The sequence below is a fragment of the Lithobates pipiens genome, unplaced genomic scaffold, assembly GCF_037356315.1.
Source record: "Lithobates pipiens isolate NorthernLeopardFrog02 unplaced genomic scaffold, aLitPip1_a1.2 Scaffold_19, whole genome shotgun sequence".
Taxonomy (NCBI): Eukaryota; Metazoa; Chordata; class Amphibia; order Anura; family Ranidae; genus Lithobates; species Lithobates pipiens.
The window spans coordinates 140,173,835-140,189,964 of record NW_027507764.1 but is presented as its reverse complement, the minus strand read 5'-3'; the positions used below and the strand labels follow the sequence as shown (position 1 = coordinate 140,189,964).

Here is a 16,130-nt window from a genome sequence, read left to right as displayed (position 1 = left end):
GCATGGAATAATAAGTTAATTTGTTAAGGAGTTCCACATTGCAGCTGAGAGGCATGTAAATACAAGCTGCTTATTTAAAGAATCTTCCAGACTTTCAGTAAGATTTCCATGGAAACCATCTAATGAAAAACACCAGAACCATCTGTGCATTTTGACAGATATTTTCTTTTCTATGGTAGCGCTGTACTATTATGCTCACTTGTTCATATTTATGTGTTCATACATATACAAATGCATACACACATACAGCCATGCACATGGCATTTCACATTGCACTCTGCATTTTATTTTGTAAATATAATACAGTGTGATTACAGTATATATGATGCAGCGATTGAAAACAAAATGAATTCCTATAGTACAAAGACATGCATGATCAATAAAACTGTGAAAAATTATGTAAGTGGTAAATCACCAAAAAGTGTCCGTATATGTACTTCACCGACATAAAAGTTCATAAAGGTGAAGTTATGCTCCAACCTTCGACCAATGAAAAAGTGTCCAAAAACTCCAAACAAATCAGTGCTCCCCTCTCTGTTTACCAGCTTAAAATAATTACTGGACTTTATGAAATGGCAATCAAAGGGTTAATGGCTCCAATAGATTATATGCATCAAAACCGGAAATCTCTCAGCATTACACAGCCCCACAGCAGATCTCATAAATCCACCACATAATTATAATGGAAAAGAAAGCAATCTCCATAGGGCAATAACATTTAAGAAAAAATGTATTATAAAAACAAAGTGCGCTCTTACAAAGTTATGTAATGTAACAGCCTCCGCAAATAATCCTGTATAGCAAACACCATCAGATCCGTGATCAGAAGTTGTGCATGGTTGATGTCATATCTGTTGGCTCCACCCAACACATTTCACAGCAGATAGCATCATCAGGGGACTGGCCCCTGATGATGCTGTCTGCGGCCAAACAATACCATGTAATTACCTTACTAACCGTACCATGAGTGATGCTCTCTTTGCCAATCTATTCATTGGCTTCCATATGTATCTTTCCCATATATACAAGGAAAACACAGACAAATTACACATAGAGTGCAAATTGGCCCACAAATCAATCACTAATCGAGTGAAACATAAAGATATAATTATCTTCCATATGCGGGGGGGAGGGGGTTGACTGCCGAGTCACTGTATCAATACCAATGTATCACTATGCGTTTCGTCAACAGCTTCTTCAGAGGAATCCTATTGGCACACGGCCAGAACAAGAGGCATGGTGTGCTTAATCCATAACACGGGAGGGGAGGAAGGGACATGCAGCCAGCCAAAAAAAAGGCGTGGTGTGATGCAGCCAAATGACAGGGGCCCACCCAGGGTCAAGCTTGTAGATATGAGTGCAGCAAAAAATCCTCAATATTATATTGTAGAGAGCGGGTCAAAATATATATCACCAGAGTTGATAATTCATTGGTTTGCTGGTTCCCTGGTGAATGGGGCTCGGTGAATTGACTGCTCGCAATCCTGGCTGCAAGTGGCCCTTGCATGGGAGAACACACCATCCACCCACACTCAAAATTCTAAAAGTCAAAAGTCTTTTTTCATTTACTTAGCAAAAAACAAAGAAGAAAAAAAAAAACAACCCACTGGTAATACAGGGCACTTTCACCCCCTTCCAGCCCAGGCCAATTTTCAGCTTTCAGAGCTGTCGCACTTTGAATGACAATTGCACGGTCATGCAATGCTGTACCCCAAAAAAAAAATTTTTGGATTTTTTTTGAGACAGATAGAGCTTACTTTTGGTGGCATTCAACCACCACTGGGTTTTTTATTTTTTGCTAAACATAGGAAAAAAGACTGAAAAGTTTTAGATTAAAAAAGTTTTTCTTATAAAATGTTGTAAATAAAAAAATTTTCTCCTTCACTGATGTGCACTGATGAGGCTGCACTGATGGGCTCTGATAGGCTGCACTGATGGGCACTAATGAGGCGATACTGATGAGGTGGCACTGGTGGGTACTGATGAGGAGGCACTAATATGCAGAACTGATGGGCACTAATAGGCAGCACTGATCGGCGCTAATAGGCACTGAAGACCCTTTTCTTTGTAGTTCCAATGATCCAGCAAAACAAGCAAGAAGCATTGCATCCAACAATTGGTCTTAGTCCGTCACTGAAAACAATGCAGCCAGTTTACATACCCCTTGAAATTTTAAATTTTTTGTCATGTTACAACCAAAAAAGGTAAATGTATTTTATTTGGTTGTAACATGCCAAAATTTGGAAAATTTCAAGGGGCGTGAATACTTTTTCAAGGCACTGTACATAGCTCATAAGACATAACTATAAAATGCTTTGACAGTGTGCACTTTTGAATGCATATACCTAGAGAAGTGTAAAGTCACAGAAGGAAGGATTAGACAGCTTCAATCCATTGTCATGTGCCTGCTTGTGTCTTGTGTTTTTTAAGGCATGTGACTTGCTATCATCATTATCTACATCCCATTGATTCTTAGTGACCAGAGATGTGCCTCCTTGAAGCAACATGAAAAAAGTTATGTGGGTTCCATTTGTGAAAGTTGTCAATCTCACTGACAATTTCCCAAGAAAGGCCAAAGATTGATGGGATAGAGGAAATCAGCGAATCTGTCACTGTGAGAGTAACAGATCAAGTCATGTTGGCAGGTTGTTGTGAAAATGTTTGCATAGCAGATGTTTGTCCATGTACCTGTTGTGTTGCCTACTTCCCCTCTATTGTATAGATTGGTGCAGAGGAAGCCAAGTATTGAACTCCTCAAACAACGGTAAACAACTTAGAATTATTTTGTGAGTGTTAGCCTTTTATTCCAGTTCAGTTATTTTGACATTTGCATTTTCTCAGCTTGTGTTATTTATGTCTGACATGATAGTATCACACATTTCCAATTATGAACAAAAGTTTTAACTTGTAAAATCAAACACTCTTTATTTCAGAGGACGAAAGTCAACCGATCGTAACTGAGATCCAAAAACCTCTCAAGGCACCCATAAGCCAGACTCCTCCAAGCACTGCCTCAGGTAATTACTATGTTGTGTTAATTTGTCTGTGTTATTTATTCACATCTCGAAAAGTTGTCTGTTTTGGGCTAGATGTTCAGTGGCAGCTAAGCTACTTAGAACCATTTAGGATGCAGGAAACACACTTGAGAAGGATTTCTAAAGTAAGCCAGTTTATACTAGGCATTCCTTCCTGAATTACTTTGTAATGACTCAATTAGCTTTCATTTCTGCACAAAGGAGATTTAGTTGCATAAATTAGCTTATCATCATTGAGGAAGTGTCACAGCTAAAGGACAGTTTATAGATACAACATGCAGTTGCTGTCACACCTATGAGAATGTAATATAGACATCTGTGTATACTTTGTGCTTGAACAGAACAGACTTCTGCCATTCAAAGGCTGACAGGGGACAACAAGTAACCCAAGGGACTGGCAATGTAGACATCTGTGAAAAGGTCAACTTGACACAGGCTCTGACAATCGACCTGCAGGTCTGTCTTCTTTGATAAAAATCAGATAAACCTAAGACCACTAATTGATCTGCAGCCTGTTTAAATGTTGGCCATGCATATCTTCATTGAATATGATTATAGCGGAGAACAATCGAATTAGAGAAGAGAAGCCCGACTCCTGGTACAACCATAGCATGGAAATGAGAAGAATAAACACCTAGACATAGAGAGGTCCGCAACAGAAGTCTGCCCTATTATCCAGGATGCAAAAGTCTTCAAGTAAACTACCTAGACAAAAAATATATTTTTTTTTATTAAAAAAAGCCTGTCACACCTAAACTACAATAGGAGAGTTTGCCTAAAAACTTGAAAAACTCCCCAGAGCCATAGGAACAGTGTTGTAAAGTTAATGGGTTTGACAAAGTTTGAGATCTGTCCTAGCGGGGTGATTCCTATAATAAAATTATTTTGTCTCCAATGACACACCCTGTGACTGCTATGGGAATGGAAATGTATCCTACCTTATGGTCTATAGTTCTCCAGTGTTGACATTGATGGAAGAAACGGCATAAGGATCTGTTCTGATTCCCTAATGTCCATACTAGAGAGGTGGGGCTTTTCTTACAAGTAAAGCTTATTATTGGTCACAAAGGTGACATTTAAAGTGTTGCCTAAGGGGCATTCAGCATAATGATGAACACAGTAAAATGTGTAAGTGATGCCTAGCAATATTATGGTATTGTGCATTGGAAAACAGTTAGATCATATATACAGTGGGTATAGAAAACATTCACCGCCTTTAAAATAATCACATTTTGTTGTTTTGCAACCTGAATTGAAGACAAACACAGTTTGTGTTTTATCCAGCTGTATTTACTCAGTGCACCGTATACCATCCAAGTGAAAAATATAACACCAACATGTAAAAAAAAAAAAAAAAAAAAAAAAAAAAACAGAATCATTGAGTTGAAAAAAGGATCACCCCCTTGTGTCTGTATTTTTGTTGAACCACCTTTTGCTCTAATTACAGCCTTTAGTCTGTTGAAATATGTCTCTACTAACTTTGCACATCTAGACTTTGCAATGTTTGCCCACTCTTCTTTGCAGAACTGCTCAACTTTAGTTAAATTTAATGGTGACCGGTCTGGTAGTCAAAGATAATATTATAAAAATAGTTTTATGCCACAGCTCCTGTGGATGGTGAGCTGTATTGAATTTCTGTCAGACATATCGTTTGGTGTTGAGGAAAATAATTCAATTTTAGTATAATCTGACCATACCACCTTTTTCTATGTGGCCTCAGAATCTTCAAAGTGCGTTTTTACAAAGGTCAGTCCTGAGTGCATGTGGCCCTTTTTGAGGAGTGGCTTTTTTCTTGCAATCCTCCCATAGTGATATTTGTGGATAATTTGTTATATTGTTGTCACATGCACGCAATGGCCACTCTAATACAAAAAACTGAATAAATCTGCGCAAATAGTGAAAAACCGGTTCTGTGCACAATGTCCAAATACTCTACATATATGAAATACAAAACAAATAATGCAACACTAAGTTGAAAAAAATGTAGTGAACATGTATGTGGTTTTCAAAACATAATGAAACTACTAAAACTATAGTCCCAGAGAAATGTTCCAAGATAAGTCAAGATGAGTAGTCCCACATGCTGTGAAAGTGATGAGAGGCAGGATAGAGCAGGTGTCACCAGCCAAATCGCGAAACTGCGTTTTTTCCAGAGATCTTGTAATTTCCTAGTTAAGAGTGGTCAATCTGCGCTTCCTTTACAATAGCCAAGCCAGAGCTCCAGACCGTTTCCTTCTGGCTCTTTCATCCAGTTTGGAGAACCCCTGATCCAGGGAGGGTCTCTGTTGTACCAAATAGCTTCCACTTCTTAATAATAGACTTCACTGTGCTTCTAGGCATTGATAAAGCCTTTGAAATGTTTTTGGTATCTTTTTGAGGAGTGGCCTTGTGCCTATCCACAACTTTTTTTCAGAGATCTTTTGACAGTGCCTCATCATCCATAGTTGATTGTTTGCTTCAGTTGCACTGCCAGGGACTGGCATGCTCCAGGAAAGCTTGTTTCATGCTGAGATAATCAAAATGACCCCAGCTGATCATAATTGAAATTCAAATGGCTTTGATTGCAATTGAGAAGGTGATTAGCTATTGAGTTTACAAGTCATTTTTAGGAGGAGGGAGATACTTTTTCCAACTCAGCGACTCTGTTTTTGATTTTTTTACTGACATGTTGGTGATATATCTTTTACTTGGATGTTATAAGTTGAACTGAGTAAATACAGCTGGATAAAACAAAAACCATATCTTTCTTCATTTCAGGCTGCAAAGCAACAAAATGTGATTATTTTAAAGGGGGTGATTCTTTTCTATACCCACTGTAAATGATGATATTGTGATGAGGTATTTGAGAGAGGTATTTAAAGGGAAAGCAACGTTTTAGTTCATTTTTTTTTATATGTTTTCAAATTTTAAGGATTTAAATTCAACTGGTTCAGGAGGGACCGAATGAATTTCAATCACTGTATGGGCTGGCTGGTTGTACACAAGTCGATATATCAAGCCAGCCTGTCAGGTTTTTCCTGCCGGTTATAGCCGGCCCAGCAACACTGATCAGTGTATTCTGCTGTCAGGCTCCCTGCTTTCAGAATACAATAGCACAATGGGAGTGATTCCTACATCCACGTCAAATGTGTGGATGGAAGAATCTGGCCATTTTTTTTTCAACCTTCTGGTTGAACAGTTGAATGTATGGACAACCTTACTCTCTCTTTCAGTTCAATTCAGTTCAAGTTTCAATTTTGTTAGAAAATTTATATATATATATATATATTATATAAGAATCTTCATTACATTTTCTAATTGTTAGTGGGGTCAAAATTACGTTTGAAGGCGCAGGATGGAAAAATTCTCTTGAACAAATGACTTTCTAACAGTGTATGTTATTTTCATTTGGAGAAGTCTATTTGCTCCCAAATAGAATGTTAGAATTAAATGAAAATGTACTTTCAAAAGGCATTTATCATGTCATTGAATGTATTGAATTTTTTTGTACAAAGGTTGGTATGAATGTTATTTCCACAATCTACAAGTGTATGATCAGGTTTATGCTATATTTGATGTGTTTTATCTGCATAAGAGGATTTTATTCTGTTCCCCAATCTTGTGATTTACACTTTATTCCCCTAACACACAGTTAGATAGGAGACAACCCTAAAGCATAGGTTGTGGGTGACTCAAGAAAAAGTAGTGTCATTTGTTTTGTTCTGATTTGTGGCAAAGGTGTGTGAATCACAGTGAACAAAGAACAACCAAGACTTTTGAAAGTAAACCCATTCTCACATGGGTATTTCAGCTGTGTCCAGTGGTTTTCTTGGAGTTTATGGAATCATAGTAACCTAAGCTAATGCAAAATTAGGTTCTGCTGGGGGGAAGCATATTTTAGTTTAAATAAACCAGATAATACATGACACCGGCAGTGAAGACGATGTGCTTCTTATCAGGACTTAGCACCTCTGCACAGCATAAGCATAGTGGTTCTATCTTAACTGTGTCCTGAAAGGAAATGTAGTCTGGGTCGCCCTGTCAGCTGTACGTGCCATATACATCACCCCTCTCCTCCTGTCAGGAGCAGGGTGGACATGGAGACCATGATCAGGAAGTCCCTTTCCGTTCTCTTCCTAGTATGACATGTGGACAGGAAACAAAGGGCTGATTTCATGGTCCACACAGGAAAGCAGAAACAGGTTGCTGTAAGTGTTTAGGTTCGCAGTGTGCTTTTTAGAAAGGAAGTAAGCACATCATACTGTACAGTATTTCACCACTGCAGGATACCTAAATAATTTTACACATATTGTGTGAAAAACTACAACACTTGAAAACTGTTTTACTTTCTTTTTTGTGCTATTCAGAAAGAAGATAACCATCTAACTCCCTCTGTGAGAAGTACCAGTTCTTGTACCTTATTTCAATGCTATTTTCTTCTTTATTTCTATAGTTATAAACACCAAACAATGCATATTCTTGGTGCTGAATGATTTTACGTATGCAATGTTTCAGTTCAATCAGTTTACATTTTGCCTTCCCTGGATCCACCCCTTTCCTCAACATCCTAATGACATTTTCAAATTTGAAATAACCCTTTTTGCTTTCAGTATATACCTTAGTTTAGACCCATTGATGTGACCACAGGGATTCGGTGCTTCCCTATGCAATGTAGGCAGATCATGGCTGACAGGAGGGGCCGATGTTTCATCAGATTTGGCTACCCATCAAAATTTGTAACTGAAGTGACGTTCCATCGCTGCCATCTTGCTACACCCCGCACTCCTCCACAGTAAAGACACACCGAGAAGGGGGCAAGTGGATATCTTGTTACACCCACCGTAATTTAGCATTTCACACTTATTTTTAACAATAAACGGAGCTTATATAGTGAAATGCAGTATTTACAAATCCATCTGATGGTTTACATGTCAAATTATAAAATCAGAGGTGTTCTGTCAGATTAGCAAACATGTGAGATAAGCAGGCTTGCCGCTGCTTTTAAAATTCAACACCAAACACTCCATCGGTTTTCTAAATCCTGTATTCCACCTTATAAGCTCTGTTTAGTGTTGAAAATAAGTGTGAAATGCAAAACTCAAGTGGATGTAACAAGATGTCCGCTTCCTGTCTTCTCACTGAATCCTTACTGTGGAGAAGTGTGGGGTGTAGCAAGATGGTAGCAACGGGACATCAATTTCGTTACAAAATCTGACGGGTCGCCTAATCTGATGAAACACCTGCAGTGTGTTGTACCTAGCTTGCTTAAAATATCACAGCACCCTGCTTCAGTATTCCCCATGAGCCTGATGCTCTAACGCAAACAATGGACTGGCTCTTGGGAGGAATTATACAAATAGTAAAATGCTTGATAAGTGGATTTAGGAGTAGGCTTTCCTCAGCAGCCATTCTAATGCAGATCGCTCCAGGTAATGTCCACATGTATGTTGAGTCTCATCTATATTCTTATCGCACACGTTCCTGGCAAACAAGTCTCGTAAAATGGTGGGTGTTGTAGTGATTACCAGCTGGGTCCTGGGAACATCAAGCAGGTGTACATATTCGCCAGAACACCATGGATTAACAATCACTGTCCAAAGGTTTGTTTATTGCAGAGAGATCACATCACGGAGACAAGTGCAACGTTTCAGAGCAACGCAGGGCCCCTTCGTCACAGCTTTTCAATAGGAAGATCAGTGTAATGGTGTTTCGCTGCCTCCTGCTTACATGCCCCCCTGCAGTCCCCCCCCCCCCCAACTCTCTAAGCCCATTATGCGATCACATACATTTTTTTATATATTAATGATGATGATATACAGTATATACCATATCTATCTATCTATCTATCTATCTATCTATCTATCTATCTATCTATCTATCTATCTATATCTATAGATATACATCTATATATATATCTATCTATATATCTATCTATATATATATATATATATATATATATATATATATATATATATATATATATATATATATATATATATATATATATATATATATATATATATATATATATATATATATATATATATATATATGCTCTTAAAGAGGAAGTAAAGGCAAACATTTTTTTTTTTAAAAAGCACACCCTGTAAGGCAAAGGCATAATGAGCTAGTATGCATAGCATACTAGCTCATTATGAATAATTTACCTGAGAATGAAGCCCCCGAAGCTGTCCTCCGTTTTCCTCTTTGCCGCTGCCATGGATCCCGGGGCGACTTCCGAGACTCGCGGCTCTCCCGCGCATACGCACGGGAGCCGACACTCGCGGCATATCGCTGCGACCTGCGGCCTTCCCAGTGCGCATGCGCGCCGCTGTCTACGGCGCATGCGCCGTAGACAGCATGCGCCGTAGACAGCGGTGGCTGTCTTCGGGTAAATATGTCCTATACCGTATAGGTTTAGGAGTTATTTCTTGGACCTACAGGTAAGCCTTAATCTAGGCTTACCTGTAGGTCAAAGTTGGTTGTAAGGGTTTACAACCACTTTAAGCATCCAGTTATTGGTTTGCATATCAGCTGCTTTTCTTCCCAATAGAATTGAATATGAAAGTAACTCAGAACTCAGAAGTGACTCAAAGGCACTCTCAAGCATCACTCTCAAAGGCACTCTCAAAAATCACAAGCATGTCAAAGCAGCTAAGAAAAAAATAACTATGTATAAAAGCATAAACATACTGCATTTACGGTAATTTTCTTCTCAAGTCTGGTGTTGGTGTACACTAGAAGAAAGGCAAGCCGCTAGGGCTATATCCATTTACTTTCTCTTCATTGTTTATTTTTCAGTCCTAATTCTCACAACTGTGTATTAGCGTTTGAAACATTGTTACAGAAACAATATTTCAGATATTTCATATTTTTGAAAGGTGATTCCATCAGCATATGGGAACCTATGAACTTTTTGTTTAATTACAGGCACCAGTTAAAAAATAATATTCAAAACCACACTTCTACAATGCTACAATCTTTTCTTCCAATGGGCAATTAGATTCTTCAATTTCCAGTTTCCTCCTCTAAACCAAAAACTTACTAGTTGGTAATTGGTTTCCTCCCAAATACCCTGATATATAGTAGGCAGACTAGGATTTCAAGCACCTGCTGGGCACAGGGACTGGAGTGAATTTGTAGACAAAGGGGGTTATTTATGAAAGGCAAATCCACTTTGCACTGCAAGTGCACTTGTAAGTACAGTCACTCTAAATCTAAGGGGTAGATCTGAAATGAGGGGAAGCTCTGCTGATTTTATCATCCAATCATGTGCAAGCTAAAATGCTGTTTTTTATTTTCCCTTCATGTTCCCCTCGGATCTACGGCAACTTTACTTCCAAGTGCACTTGCTTGTGTTGCTTGTATAGACCAAAGTGTTGCTTAATAGGTTAGCATGATGTACTGTACAACACATACTAACAATAAAAAGATAATAATTTCCTATACAGTTGATCCAGCCTATATCCCAACCAGCAAACCAGCATTTGTATGAAGTGTATTTTATGTGTATGAATATGTTAATGCTGATTCTCCAGCACTTCAGGGTTCGGGATGCTCTTGTCTATTATATCTGTATAGCAATGGCAGGCCCCCTTATTTTACACAGCTGTAAAAAAATAAAAAATAAAAAAAATAAAAGAAGAAGAAAAGCAGCTAGTGAAGAAAAAAGTTACTACATACAGTGCCTTGAAAAAATATTCATACCCCTTGAAATTTTTCACATTTTGTCATGTTACAGCCAAAAACGTAAATGTATTTTATTGGGATTTTATGTAATAGACCAACACAAAGTGGCACATAATTGTGAAGTGGAAGTAAAATGATAAATGATTTTCCAAATTTTTTACAAATAAATAGGGATGGCCCCGATATTCGAATCGAACATATGTTCGACTTGAACATCGGGTGTTTGTTTGTCCACAAACAAACTGAACACATGGGGTGTTTGTGGAAAATTAGAGCACTGCCAGATCGCATAACATTGACGGCTACTGATTGGCCAAAGCATGTACCAGACCTGCATGATTTGGCCAATCACAGCACGATCTGCTGGGAGAGCCATGATTGGCCAATCATGGCTCAGGGGGCTAAGTCCATGCCCCACACTATATAAGGCTGCTCACACGGTGGCCGTATCTAGTGTAATAACGTGGAGAGATTGAGAGAACTTGAGCTAGATTAGGCAGGTTAGTTAGTGGCTTGCATGCCGTTTAGTGTATATATATATATATATATATATATATATATATATATATATATATACAGTGCATTCAGTGTAGACTTTATATACAGTGCAAATCCATGCCAGGCTTTGCTTTAAGAGAACTAGGGGGCCCGCCAGAGGTGCACCCGCAGAGCGACAATGGAGCCGGTGCATGTGCCCAGCAGGCGCCATGTCTGCCGGGCACCCGCGATTGCTCCTGGGAGAGACAGATCACCGCCATTAGTAGTAAAACAAAAAGTATAATACAAATTCCATAAATCTATCCCCTATTTTGTAGATGCTATAACTTTTGCGCAGTAGTTAGGCCCAGTCAAAGTCCAGACCTAAATCTAATTAAGAATCTGTGGCAAGATTTGAAAATTGCTGTTCACAGACGCTCTCCATCCAATCTGACAGACCTTGAGCTATTTTGCAAAGAAGAATAGGCAAAAATGTCACTCTCTAGATGTGCAAAGATGGTAGAGACACCCCCAAAAAGACTTGCAGCTGTAATTGCAACGAAAAGTGGTTCTACAAAGTATTGACTTGACACACTTTTCACATATTTATTTGTCAAACATTTGGAAAAGCATTTCTCATTTTCTTTCCACTTCACAATTATGTTCCACTTTGTGTTGGTCTATCACATACAATCCCAATAAAATACATGTAAGTTTTTGGTTGTAACAGGACAAAATATGGAAAATTTCATACCATGGGATCTCACTTTAAGAATGTTGACATTACCCTTGCCTGGCCTGTGGGCAGAAACTGGGTATGGTAAATATATATATAGCGATACCCTCACTTAAGAGGGCCGCAAGTTTGGTTTGGGTCCTGAGCACAGCTCCGCCAACCCCCCGGCAATCTGCACTACCCACTCTGGCACAGTTAGTATCTAGCAATACACATTAAATCACTTATACTCTAAATATGTGTGTGTGCGTGCGTGGGTAACTCAAGCTCATAGACAATCTTTGAAAGTATATAACTGACTTTACTTATTGTTTTTATAAAAGGAATAACATGAATCAAACATTTGGATTGCAACACATAATCAGGTCCCTGCAGTAACCAGTAATAAAGATAAACAGAGTAATCAGCATAATAAAGTATTGCTATGCAACTCTAGCGCTGCCCTTTTTCAGCTACTTCCCCACATGGGTAAACACCCAGCACTGTCTACCTATGCAGTCAGGCCTGACTGATCTAGATGGAAGTCCAGTAAAACAATATTCGCTAGCAATCTTTCGGTGGTGCACTTGAAGAACAACTTTGTAATCCAAACGAATAATAAAGATAAAGCATCTGTCTTTAAACAGCTCTCACCACCCGGACAAGTCCAAGTCCGGTTTCTCTGCCTTTTCGTCTAGGAACAGGAATCCACGACCTCCGAGTCTTCAATCCTTCTGGTGTACAGCAGCAAGGAATGAGAAAATGTCTCTCAGGTGCAACTAGGCTGGCAGAGAGCTCTTTGGAAAAGAGCACAAGGCCCAGGCTTCAGGCCTTGTGCCTCAGCAGTTCAGCACAGATCTCCTCTTGCTTGAAGAGAGGGGGTGTCCAAAAAAGAGCGAACTAGGCCTCTCCCCCTCCTTATATTTCCTCCCCCATAAGTCTCTGGGGCATAACTCAAAGCATCCTGGGAACCAGCGGGGTTCTGGGAACAGTAGTTTTATAGTTCTTAAAGAGACCCCGCTACACACTCCCCCCACTTAAACTCTTTGGTCCCCAAAGATAAACTTTTAACACATATCCTGTACCAATTTTGAAAGTGCTGAGTATGATGTTGGTACAGGGAATTTCCACCAGAACTCAGAGGTGGGATTCCCTGTCCCACAGGTCACACTGACATGAGTGGCCTGCCTAACTGTGCCAGAGAGTGAGCTGGGGTTGCCCTCCACCAAATGGTCAGTGGAAGGATTAGAGCGTTCAGCACTTCTTCTAGCAGTCACAACAGAGTCCTCAGAGCTCTCTCCCATTTGAGAGTAGGTTAGCTTCTTGGGGGGTCTCACAACTCGGCGAGCTCTCTGTTCTCTTGGGACTTCAGGCTCTGGTGCCACAGGCTCTACTTCAGGAACACATTCTGACAGCATCACTGGTTCTGGAACATCAGTTCCTTCCTCTTCTGAGTAAATGCTAGGGATATCTTCCCAGCCTTCAGGCACACCACTAGATGGAATGAACTCTGTAGCTTCTGGGTTCAGTGTCCCTGTCACGTACCTGGTGGTTGAGCCTGGAATGCAGGGAGCGGCCCCTCGTATCCCCTGGCTATTGAACCCCTGGAGGTGGGAACAGGTATTCAACAGTTCAGAGGGCACAAGTGCCTGGCAGGTGGTATTGGTCCAGATGATCAGCTGGGCACAGACAACAGGCTGGAACAGCGGATGGAACTAGACTGTAGCCGGTAGGCACAAGTGCAGAAACTGGCTGGTGAGCAGATGACCCGTAACACAGGAACTCAGATGGGTAGCAGGAACAGCGGTAGTCAGATACAGGCCGGGTCAGCAGGAGATGGTCAGCACGGTACAAAGGGAAGAGGCAGAGACGTGGTCAAAACAAGCAAAGGTCGTAGGCAGGCAGCAGTCGATCAGAGTCAAGGAACAAGCCGGATGTCAGGAATCAGATAACAGGTTCAGATACAAATAGCACGGATCACGGACACGCTGTAGGCCGGACAGCACGGATGGAAGGGAGCCTGTGACTTAAGAAGGCCTTAGGGCGCCAAACGGACGTACGACGGGTCAGCGCGCCCTCGCGCGTAGACGTGCACCCGTTCGTGACCTGCGTGCGTGTGCGCGTGCGTTCGTGTTGACGCGAACGCGTTCGCTGGCTTTAGCGCGCGTCAACGGGAAACGACGAGATCTCCACGACGGATCTCTACGGGTGAGTCTCTTGGATACGACCGGAGTGCCCGAGTGGTCATGACATTGCCCCCCCCCAAGGGGCAGCCTCCGGATGCCTAATCGAGCCAACTTATTCGGATAGGATTTCTTGAAGGCGCGGATGAGTCTTTTGGCGTGGATATTGGTCTCCGGCTCCCAGGAGTTCTCCTCAGGTCCATACCCTTTCCATTTGACTAAGAATTGAGTCTGGTTCTGCCTCTTCCTACAGTCCAGAATAGCCTCTACCTCGAACTCCATTTCCCCATTGATCAGTACGGGTTCCGGAGGGTTGGAGATTCTGTCGGTGAAGGGGTCCGTGACGGTGGGTTTGAGGAGTGAGACATGAAAAACTGGGTGGATTCGGAAGGATTCCGGGAGTTTGAGTTCAAACGCCACATCGTTGAGTTTCCTCTTAATTGGAAAAGGACCTATGAATTTTGGGCCCAGCTTCTTAGAAGGGCAGGAGAGTTTAAGGTTCAGGGTAGACAGCCAGACCCGATCCCCAACCTTAAGGTCCAGCTCCCCTCTTCTCTTACGGTCAAATACGTCTTTATTATGCTCCTGTGACCTGGCCAGGGTTTCCTGTAGGAGTTTGTTATTCTCTTCAAAGAAATTCAGGTTCCTCTGAGCCGCTGGCACAGAACACTCAGGAAGGTCGCCAGACAGGAACAACGGGTGAAAACCAAAGTTTGCGTAGAACGGGGATTGCTTGGTGGCCGAATGAACAGTATTATTGTATGCAAACTCCGCCATTGGTAACAGAGAAGCCCAGTCGTCTTGGGAGAAGGACGAAAAGCAGCGAAGATATTGTTCCAATGTTTGGTTTGTTCTTTCGGTCTGGCCGTTGGTCTGCAGGTGGTAGGCTGAGGATAGGCGAAGGTCAATTTTCAATGCTTCGCAGAGCGCCCTCCAAAATCTTGAGGTGAACTGCACCCCCCTGTCGGACGTGATGTTGGCAGGAATGCCGTGAAGCCTCACAATTTCTTTTATAAAAGTGTTAGCTGTCTCCGCGGCTGAAGGGGTGCCCTTCATGGGCAAGAAGTGCGCCATCTTGGTGAGTCGGTCAACCACAACGAAGATCGTGGAATGGTTTTCTGAAGGGGGGAGTTCAACGATGAAGTCCATGGAGATCATTCTCCATGGTCTGTCGGGGACGGGTAGTGGTTTCAGAAGACCCCAGGCTTTTAATTTGTTGCCCTTACTTCGGATGCAAGTGGTGCAGGCTTGTACGTAATTTTTACAGTCATCTTTCATCCGTGGCCACCAGAAGGTGCGTCTGAGTAGTTCCAGGGTCTTGAATGATCCAAAGTGGCCAGCCAAGGGATGGTCATGACAGGAGGCCAGAACCGGAGTTCGGGCTGCCTGGGGGACGAAAATCCTGCTCTCATGCCAAAGAAGGCCATCACTGGAGGATAACGGAATGCCAGATGGAGGGATGGCGCCTATGGACGCCTGCTTAAGCTGAGAGATCACGTCTCCCTGGAGAAGAAGGAAGTTCCCAGCCGAGAGAATGGTGTCGGAAGATGGTAAGTTCTCCGGCTGACTGAACATACGAGACAAAGCGTCCGGCTTGGTGTTCTTGGATCCAGGACGGTACGTTATGTGGAATACAAATCGGGAAAAGAAGAGTGCCCACCTGGCCTGACGAGGCTTAAGTCTCTTGGCTGACTTCAGGTACTCCAGGTTTTTATGATCTGTATAGATCAAGATTGGATGAGTAGCCCCTTCTAGTAAATAACGCCACTCTTCAAGGGCGGACTTGATGGCTAAAAGCTCACGGTCTCCAACGTCATAGTTTCTTTCAGCCTCTGATAACTTGCGGGAGAAGTAGGCGACTGGATGGAGTAAGGACTTGGGTCCCTGCCTTTGGGAAAGTATTGCTCCTACTGCTATTTCCGAGGCGTCCACCTCAAGGGTATACGGTAGAGCAGGATCGGGATGCTTCAAGATCGATGCGGAGACGAATAGGTCCTTCAGAGACTGGAAGGCCTTTTGTGCTTCGGGAGTCCACTGGAACCTTCGGTTCTG

At 41.6% G+C, this 16,130-nt stretch overlaps 1 protein-coding gene across 1 annotated transcript in view; it reads left to right on the top strand.

The window, feature by feature from the left end:
• The window catches only part of SKAP2 (src kinase associated phosphoprotein 2), a 422,242-nt gene that overhangs the window by 335,793 nt on the left and 70,319 nt on the right, over positions 1 to 16,130 (top strand). The window contains exon 10 of the mRNA XM_077491326.1: positions 2,934 to 3,017. Coding sequence (XP_077347452.1) covers positions 2,934 to 3,017 — 84 coding nt within the window. The remainder of the gene's footprint in view (positions 1 to 2,933; positions 3,018 to 16,130) is intronic.